This window comes from Sphaeramia orbicularis, chromosome 5 (genome assembly GCF_902148855.1).
Source record: "Sphaeramia orbicularis chromosome 5, fSphaOr1.1, whole genome shotgun sequence".
In the NCBI taxonomy this organism is placed as follows: domain Eukaryota; kingdom Metazoa; phylum Chordata; class Actinopteri; order Kurtiformes; family Apogonidae; genus Sphaeramia; species Sphaeramia orbicularis.
Window position 1 is genome coordinate 19,172,240 of NC_043961.1, and position 10,314 is coordinate 19,182,553.

The 10,314-nt window shown below is 41.1% G+C and overlaps 1 protein-coding gene across 3 annotated transcripts; it reads right to left on the reverse strand.

Moving 5' to 3' along the window:
* Positions 1–205: 205 nt before the first annotated feature.
* Positions 206–8,223, reverse strand: optc (opticin). Of its 3 annotated transcripts, none has more exons than XM_030135415.1 (8): positions 8,103–8,223; positions 5,351–5,573; positions 2,701–2,848; positions 2,471–2,629; positions 2,182–2,384; positions 1,121–1,216; positions 711–918; positions 206–623 (listed from the first exon to the last, which is right to left on the reverse strand). In XM_030135415.1, exons 2-7 carry the CDS (start codon positions 5,552–5,554, stop codon positions 751–753), a joined length of 978 nt encoding a protein of 325 aa, XP_029991275.1. In that variant the 5' UTR covers positions 5,555–5,573; positions 8,103–8,223; the 3' UTR covers positions 206–623; positions 711–750. The 3 variants fall into 3 exon arrangements, with proteins under 3 accessions (XP_029991275.1, XP_029991276.1, XP_029991277.1); XM_030135416.1 differs by having other exon boundaries at positions 8,099–8,223; XM_030135417.1 differs by lacking the exon at positions 8,103–8,223 and adding an exon at positions 7,958–8,068.
* Positions 8,224–10,314: the final 2,091 nt, after the last annotated feature.

Sequence of the window (10,314 nt, forward strand, 5' to 3'; positions counted from 1 at the left end):
CTGGATGTATTATTAGACCTGTTGAGAATCCAGACTCCAGCATGTTCCAGTTTAATGTGAAGTTTATCATCAGATCATTAGACATGAGATTTGTACGGTCCACATTCTGAGTTTGTATCATTAAAACAAACCAGGATTATCATGAGATGAGAACCTTCACAACTCAGCAAATGATCATTAAAAAGAATCACAAGATGGAAGATGAAAGATGGAAATGTGAGTTTTATCATTTTACACAATAAAAGCTGTCAAAGCCACATCTATCAGCTCATAAACAGATGAAATGTTTTTACAAAATGTTTAAGAAAATATTTAAGTTGAGCAACTGAACATGACAAAGGTTTGGACAAACAGTGGAAAATAAAATACAAGGAGGAAGAAAATGAAAAAAACTAACAAACAAACAAAAAAACATTTGAAACAAACAGTAAAAATGTTAAAATTAAATGTTTTTTTGTCTCCACTGACATGATATTAATTTATAAACAGGAGGTGTATGATATTTCCTATAATGGTCAATTTGTGCTTTTATTTCCAGTGTCAGGTTCAATATCAAATATTTAGATCAGGTTTATTCCAACATGTAAAGTGGTTGTTATGATGTTGTGGCTTGGGGGGGGGGGGGTATGGTTAGGGCCACTCCCACTGCCTTAGGGCCCAATCCACAGCCTCTTGGCCCCTCCCACTGCTCCACAGCCCCACCCACAGCCTCTAGGCCCCTCCCATTACCCCAGGGCCGTTCCCACAGCATCAGGGCCCCCCCACTGGCAGCCGGGGTAGACAGACGTAGGCCTGAGGGAACTGGTGGATGTTGACTGGGTTTCCGTCCAGGCGGATGTCCTCCAGGTTGCGGCGGATGAAGCTGCGGTCGTGGAGGTGACAGAAGACGTCCTCGTGTAGAGTCTGGATGTTGTTGTTCTGAACATGAGACAAATCACAGACTTTAATATTCGACTCATTCAGGGTTAGGGTTAGGGTCCACTAATGCTTTAACTGATGCAGGGTTAGTTTGAGTGTTTTGGAACAGTTTCCTGTCATGCAACATCTGCATCGATCAATGACAGAAGTTACTGAATATTTCCAGGATCATTTGTGCCTTGGATCATGAATGTTCTTGTACCTGTAGGTGTAAAACTCTGAGGCTCAGCGGCAGCGGCGCTGGAACAGAATCCAGGTTATTGTCCGACAAGTAGAGGAACTCCAGCCCATTCATGTCCTGCAGCAGGAAAGAAAACTGTAATACAGCACAACAACCACATGATGGAGCTCCACCTCCACCTCAGAACATCCTTCTCATCTGAAACCCATTCAACTGTCTGAGGAATACACAGTCTTCTCATGTTTAACATGTTTTAATGCTCTATCCAAAGCCTTATATGATTATCAATACATGATTATCATCAGGGTTTTAATAGGAAACACATTTACAAGGCAGTCTGATCTGTTCATTCATTAAATAAATGTTCTTTAACACCAGTTGGATGCACAAAGATCCACAATAAACCAGTAAATATGAATAAATAAACCAGTATAGACTGTTCTCAGAGTTCCACTGTTTTAACTCCATAGCAACAACTTTTACATGGACTTGGTCACTGAGACACTGTTGGGTTTATATCTCCAGGACATGTCAGATCAGATGTACATTTAAGAACACACTGCAACCTCTGGAAGACCTGACACAGGTCAAAGGTCAACCAGCACAGGAACTTAACAACATGCAGATACATTCACTCAGTTTTTAAGACAAATTAAATACAATTTTTCAGACTTGTCTAAACCTGTGAAGGAGCTCAGAGCGTCTCATGAACTCAATAAAACAGATGATACTTCCAGTCGGTGAAGGAACATCAGCATCAGCTAAAGGGTTGTTTATGGTCAGGACAACAATAGAAGAATAAACCTCTACATGGAAGTCGGAGATAAAAACCAGAGTAATAGAATAGAACAAAACTAACTCCAACATTAACTTCAAAAACTTCTACATTCAGCCTTTAACAACAGGGGTGTGACACCATCCGCACATTAAATTAAAATATATCTTCATCCTCATCCACCCGTCACTGGACATCACTGTCAGTCCAAACCATAGAACATAGGTCTGGTACTTTGTAGATATATGAACCCTCTGGGACCTTCTGCAGGAACATCAGTGACCTGAGCCTGTTATTGTCTCCAAACCTTGAAGGCATCTGAATGGAGCCCTCGGCTGATCATTCTGTTGTTGCGTAGATCGATGCGTTTCATGGAGGCGGGGAGTTCTGGAATGGTCTGCAGGTTGTTGTCTGCCAGCAGAAGGTCCTGCAGCCGAGGCAGAGACAAGAGCACGTCCTCGTCCATCTCTGAGATCTGGTTCCCTGTTAAGTCGATGGAACGGAGCTGATCTGTGGGTGAGATTTGAACGGTCATTAGAAAGTCAGGACTGGACGCTGGGGTCATCCATGGATGAAGACCGGAGCTGGTTCCTCACTCAGGTTCATGAAGTCAGTGTTCTTCAAGTGTCTGATGTGGTTGAAACGTCCATAGAAGTGGGTGGTGTCTTTGGGCAGCGGTGGGATGTGGTCCAGGCCAGTGTCATCACAGTAGACACTCCCACTCAGGCAGACACACAGCAGACAGGTGGGCATACCTGCAAACCACACCCACCCCCATCAGCCCAAAGAACCAGGGAACAGGACACATGAACAGTCTGAGACTCACCCAGACCCGTCTCTGGACCAAATAGACCCGGACCCCTGAAGTCCAGGGTCACTGGTAACAGAACCGCCGGAGGTGGGGTCAGCTCCTCCTCCGCTGACGATTGGCTGGATTGTGGGGGCGTGGCTGGTGCTGTAGCGCCCACCTCAACCTGACCCCCCCCAGAGACCCCCAACATAGACAGGTTCAGGCCAGAGGAGTCGAATCAACAGTTGAGAGACGACGGCTTTGTACAAACGAAGGAAAGGGGTTCATAGATATAGTTTATATAGGTGTTACTACAGTTGGTGATAAAAATACAGAAATACACATACTCAAATACTCATCCTCATCCACCATCTTGATTCATCATCTTCATCCCCATCCCCATCCATCTTTATGAGGGGCCGTATGGGACATAATTCAGAATTAGCATTCACACACGCATGTGAAATGCACTCAAACACACGTGTGAAAACACACATACACATATGAAATGCATTCACACAAGTGAAAACGCACACATACACATATGAAATGCATTTACACAAGTGAAAACGCACACATACACATATGAAATGCATTCACACACACATGTGAAAACGCACACATACACATATGAAATACTGCTTTCCCCCAACAAAAAGAGGAGTAGATGACTGAAGTTGATACGGTGAGTTGGATCTCAAATAATGAACAATACAGCTTGGTGTAAGCTAGCATCAGTAGCTAACGTTAGCTACTAGTACTAGCACTAAATGTTAGCTTATATACCGTTACCTGTCTCTATGTAACTTTAAAGCAAAATTGTGTGTGTGTGTGTGTGTTGTCGGTTACGTTGTCAACTAACCATATGGTACTTATTCCATATAGCTAATTAAATCCTCACAGTGTTTTTTATATATTACTGTATCATTATTACTTTGTGTTGTTCTCCCTTCCTGCCTGAAGATGGGGCTGTTCACCTGTTCCTTGTTTTCCTACTGTGTCTGGATGCTGATTTAACACTGAATAAATTCACACTAATATCCAGTTTTGTTTTGTTTTTTACAGATAATGTGTTCATATTAAGCATAAAGTCTTTATATAGTTTTTCATAGTTTTTCCACCAATGTTAAAATCAGCCTCCCTCTACTTTAATATGTTCTGGAAATGGGTTTAGCAGTTTTTATACTTGCTCTGTTTATAAACCTGTTGATCGTCAGTGGTCCATCCTCTAGAGTCGAGGTCCACTCCAGGTTTCTACCTGTTAAAGGTCGTTTTTCCTACCACTGTCTCCAAGTGTTTACTCCTGGAGGATACTGTTGGTGATTTGGTTTAAGAGTCTAGTTAATTCCAGCTCTAAATGGAAAGGGTCATCAGATAACTTTTATTATGATATGACGCTATATAAATACAATTTGATTGATTGATTGATTCATTTTCTGAATGTGCTGTAAACATGTCCAAAGAATCCTCATAAAACCAGGATAAAACCAGTACAATACTCTGAGCCTAATCCGATCCCACATGTCTGAATTAGAAAATAGTGAAAAAAAACTCAGTCTGAAAATCCACGTATTATTATTCTATTGGTATCTGTGTGACTGTATACATGTCCAACCTTTGCGGTTTCCTCTCATACCTGATAGATCTGAACCTTCTGTGTCCAGTTAGAGTTAATCCATTAAAAACTGTTCATTACAGCTCAAAATGAACTGTTTTCAGCTGTAAATCTGGACAAACAGATGAGGTGAAAGATCCAGTGACTGAAACACTGAACAGAAAAATGGATCCTTAAAGACTGGATCATGGAGAACCTCTGAGGAGTCAATGAAAAAAGAAGTTCTGTTCAGATTGAAATGAAAGAGTTACGTTTTTTCTATTTCATGTATGTCCTGTAGAACTTCACTATGGACAAATAAAGATTCTCACCCCTCAGCCTTGGCCCTCCTTCTTACTCCTCCCCCTTGGCTCCCCCCTTACCCCTACCCCTTGAACCTTGTACTTGGCATCACCCCTTGAAATGGAATTGCAAGTGGTAGAGGTTGAAACATTCCCCTGTGAAAGGAGACAACCCTTCAAGACCTGTTTCGCTATCAGCAGTCATCGATGCCGCTATAAACAGTTGCAACAACTTTGATTCTGAAAGAATTCCCCATGCTGTCAGCAGCTGTAACCGTCTCTGTTGCATGGGCTTGGTCATCTTTTTGCGCCTATCAACCGCAAACCGCAGAAATGTGATCTATGATACATTGAAACAGCATTAAATGGACGATCAAATTATAAAGTTATTTACAAAGAAAATACATACATTTGTGTGTTTCTTTCATCACACTGCTGCACATTTTTGCTGTGTTTACCTCCATATTGCCGATGATTCAAACAGAATTATGGGAGATTTCTCACACCCCTCCATTTGTAGTGTGGTCCTGAAAAATCTCTGTTTGGAGGACCAAACAGCCCTCCCCCTTACCCCTTCCCCTCTGACTCATCGAGAATCGGGACACCCCTACCCCTTCACATGAACACACAAAATGGAGGGGTAGTGGTAAGGGGGAGGGGCCAAGGGGTGAATTGGGATTGGGCCCAACAGTCACTGACCAGACTCACCTGAACATTTACTCAAACATCCTCAGATCAGATCAGACCTGACCCAACCCCTACGACTCAGATGGAGCTTGGTCCTCCTCACCTCTGGGTCCAGATCGTCGTAGTCGTAGTTGTCTCCGTAAATGTTGATGTCCAGGTTGTCCCACTCTGTCTCACTGTTCAGGTCATAACTCTCCAGATCAAAGGCCTCGTCGTCTGGATCAGTGGGAGGGGCTGGCATGGAGGGGAGGGGCCCCAGGAAAACCAGGACAAAGGCCAACGCCGCCACCCGAGATCGTGGAGACATTGTCAAACACTGACACTACCTGGACATTCAGAACCAGACGAAGAATGAAGAAATACCAGAGACGGTTAGACCTAAACCATAAAGTAGAAATAATGCAGCACCACCAGATCTGCACCGACATCCTGACGTTCTACCAATGTCTGAAAATGATACTTCCTGTCCACAGTTCTTCTAATTGTACTAAGGTGGTGAAATATGAACTTTGGTTTTACTGATTGTATATGTATTTTTTTAACAGTTAAATGAGCTAACAGCAATTAACATTAGTTTAGGAGGAAAGAGCAGGCGATGAAGCTAGTTTTACTGCTGCGTCTAGTTCATTTGTGTTTTATCTTTACTATTATTTGCCTTTTGTTTACTTTCCATTGAGGAATTAGGTCTCTTCTGTTTTTGCTATAACTTTAAATATCCACAATTGTCATATATTTTGCTGTTCAATAAACCTTTTTATGCTAATACCACTAGTGCGCTAACATGCTAACTTTGGTTGATCACTTTAATGGTCTCTGATGCTACCAACGTTCTCCATGTGTTTGATCATGTGATTCATTGCTGTGGATCAGCTGATCGTTAACATGTTTATTCAGTTTAGCCACTTTTAACTTAAAGATAATAAAGAGGAAAACAGACAAAAAGTACACGTGTGTTTGTCATCATCATAGAATGTAGAGAATGAAACTGAAAACATTTCAACAACTTCATTTAGTGCCTTCAGATTTTATCACATGGCATCAACTTTCAGGACACCAATCAAGAGACAGAGCCTCAGCACCATCATCTGGGCTTTGTGGTTGGTTCAGTTTCAGGTTTGTTTGTACAGATGTTGACGAACAGTCCATCAGTCAGATTCATGTGTCGGATGAAGGTGTTGGATCAGAACGTGGACTGGAACCATCACAACATGGACCGGAACCATCAGAACATGGACCGGAACCATCAGAACATGGACCGGAACCATCAGAACATGATCCGTTCCATCTGAGTGTCCTTAACTCGTCGTGTTAGTGGTAGAATGGTGAGGTTTGATCCATCCATCATGACTGTTTACTCTGCAGAAGGAGTGGTTTGTTCAGGGTTCAGGCCTGATTAGAGCTGAAGGATCATTGTTGGCGTTTGGTCAGAACACCAGAGGAATGTTTACTGTGAAAGCTGACGGCCCAGTGTGAACACTGACCCCGACCCATTCATTCACATCAACACTGTGGAAACACAACAGAGGCCACAGGGGCATCATTCTCCACTAAATAATCCACATTTTAACAGTTCAGTCCAAACAGTTTAAATTGAAAACACATTCACTGCCCATTATTCAAGTGTAGGGGAGAGTGGGGTAAGAAAAGCTGGTGGGAACTGGATCCGGTGTCTTTAACTGGATGATTTTCATTTAAATATAGACGGCGGCCTGTTTCTAATTCACTAACATTGTACGCGAGTATAATTAGTCTCATTTAACAAGTATTTTACCCCCAATACAAACCATATGTTATCTTTAACTGTATAAAATCATGAGCGGTTTTGTGTAGTTGTGTTTTTCTAGGGTTAGTGTTTAGCATTTAGCTAATATGTCATATATGGTTCAACTCATCTACTCATAAATGACTGAATTATGACGTTATTTGGTTGTATTTTGTTGAGTTTTTTCATTATGCCAAACAAACAGCAAAGTCAAAGAATAAAACTATCATGTGTTTTAAAGGTAAAATATAAAACATTTCTGCTTTAAAATGTCTGGGGAAGAAAAGACATGAGTTCCATGCTTTGTTGAAATCTGTCGTTTTCTTCCTTCTAACGGATCATTTCATTTAGTCACATTGTTATTTCATTAAAATGACCAAACATGACATGAACAAAACTCAAACATATTTATCTGTGAACATGAATGATGAAAATTGAAGCCATTAAATATCAGATGTGGAGTTATTACTCACAGACTTGGTTCACCATCAGGTTTCAGGCATAGCCACTTTAAACAACAGACCCCACTGACATTCTCCTCCTTCCCATAGCTGATGCCATGTCCACCACAACTAAGTGTTTGTGTGATATGTCTGCCTTTTTTGTGTACTTTTCCCTTCCATCTGATGTTGATGTGTGTGTTTTTGTGGCAAATTCTAAGTACAGTCATGTGCAAACAAATATCCCTTCTGGGACAAATAAAGCCTAAGTCTTTCAAATCTATTATTATATTAATTCATGAAGACCCACTGAACCAGTAGAATGAACCTCATGGATGGATCATCTGAACCCAATATTCATGTCACACATGGAGGTCCTGCTTTTCCCTAATCTAATCAAAGAACACTGACTTAATCCTGTAATGACCAGAGCAGAATGGATTCCACAGGAGATTATCCAACACCCCCCACACACCCACACACTGATATGAAACACAGTAAATCAAACCTGAAGCTCGGTTTTCATTTAGAACCAGAGAAACCATCGCGTCAACAGATCATTGAACTGATCCCTGGACCTGAACCGATCCCTGAACCTGCAGCAACAGGAACAAAACCAGAAGTACAGAGATAATGAGATGTTTAGGACTCACTGCTCGGGTTCCACCGTCCACTACTGAAGAAAACCTGTGGATGTTCAGCACTTCCACCTCAGACTGGTCCAAGGCTGGTCCCTCAGTGGTCCCAAAGTCCCCGCCGGCCCCCACTGCTCACTGGTGGACAAAGCGTTATTATGTGGATGGTGGTGGGGTGACACACCAGAAACAGGCGGGGGTAAACAGAGGGGCGGGTGCAGGTCATTCCAGTGGACGTGGACTCACTGTCACCACCATCTTTCACTTAGACTCACATGGACGACCGTCAAACTCACTGACTTCAACAGTGATGGTTCTTTCAGGTTAAATATAATGTTGAATTCTCAATGACTGCAGAGTCCAAACAACTACAACCAGTTTCAGGGGTTCTGTGTTCTGGTTCTGGTACATACTGGACCAACCATGGAAAATGAAATCTGTGGCCAGTAAAGAGAAGAAAGGACAAAGGAAGAATGAAAGGGCCCATGGCAACACCTGGTGGTGTACAGGGATAATAGCAGCAGAAACATGGAGGTTAAAGGGTTAAATATTCTTCATATTACATACGTATTAGTGCTGTCAAACCATTACAGTTTTTAATCAGATTAATCACAGGGTTGCTTTTGATGAATTTTGATTAGTCACAATTAAATATCATTCATTTTTAATCTACAAGTATCGCATTTCATTTTGCATGAGTAAACAGACTCAAGAAAGAAGAGAATATATATGCACTTAACGTGTTTGTCGCAATCTGGGCGACACGTTAACCACAGTGCTAGCAGAATCCCTCTAACATATGCTTTGCATTAATATGGTATTTTAAGATGGAAGTGCTTCGATGAAAAGAAAACTCCTTCCTGCAGAGTGTGTATAATATTTTAAGTCGGTCGACTGTTCCGTCTTGTTTTTTTTGTCCTCATATTTCCATCCACAGCGCCAACGTGCTGTGTAGCATCTTCCATCTTTATGGGTTGGTTCTGCTGCCTGTTACTACCAGCACCTGTTCAATGTCTGTTTGTTCTTAGGATTATTTTAATATCTGTGATTCCAGGTTCAGTTACTTTTGACTAATAATTTTGAATTATTTGTAATTCCCATTAACATATTCTATATTATAAAAGGGACATGGAATCTTTCTGTGTGTCTCAGGCATCACACAAAATCCATACAGAGCTGACTGCTGTAGTTAGTCACACTTATGTATTTTTGGTCAAGGAACAGACTAGTGAAAACAGCAAGTTGATAGGACCAATATTTTGGGAGATATTAGTAATTTTGGAATACAGTGTGTTTCAGTTCCATGCAGCTAAACTCTGGAACAGTCTCCTGATGACGTCCGACAGGTCTTTACTGTGACAGTGTTTAAGTCCAGGCTGAAAACAGCTCTGTTCAACTGTGCATAGAACAACTGAAAGGGTTCTATCTGCACTCTGCTCTTTTACTTTGTTTTAATTGATTATTATTTATGTTTTATTGATTATGTTTTAATTGTAATTGTGTTTTTAACCTGTCTCTTTTCCATTTTTGTGCAGCACTGGGAGTTGCCCTGTGTGTGAATTGTTCTATACAAATAAATCTGCCTTGCCTTGCCATTAGCTGACCTCTGACCCCTCAGGTTGTTGTGGTTCTGTCTGTTTTGTTCAAATACGGTCACTTCAGGCTCCAAAAAGCCTATAAAGAAAAGACCAAATCACAAACTACTAACTTAAACTTACCTCAGAAACCAAGAATCCATGATGGTTCCTGCATCCAGTAATTACACCAAGTAATTACACCTGGTAATTACATCCAGTAATTACACTTAGTAATCACATCCAGTTATTACTCCCAGTAATTACACCCAATAATTACACCTGATAATTACACCCAGTAATTACACTTGGTAATTACATCCAGTAATTACACTTCGTAATTACACCTGGTAATTACATCCAGTAATTACACCCAGTTATTACACCTAGTAATTACACCCAGTAATTACACCTGGTAATTACACCCAGTAATTGCATTTGGTAATTACATCCAGTAATTACTCCTAGTAATTACACCCAATAATTACACCCAGTAATTACACTTGGTAATTACATCCAGTAATTACACTTCGTAATTACACCTGGTAATTACATCCAGTAATTACACCCAGCTATTACACCTAGTAATTACACCCAGTAATTACACCTGGTAATTACACCCAGTAATTACATTTGGTAATTACATCCAGTAATTA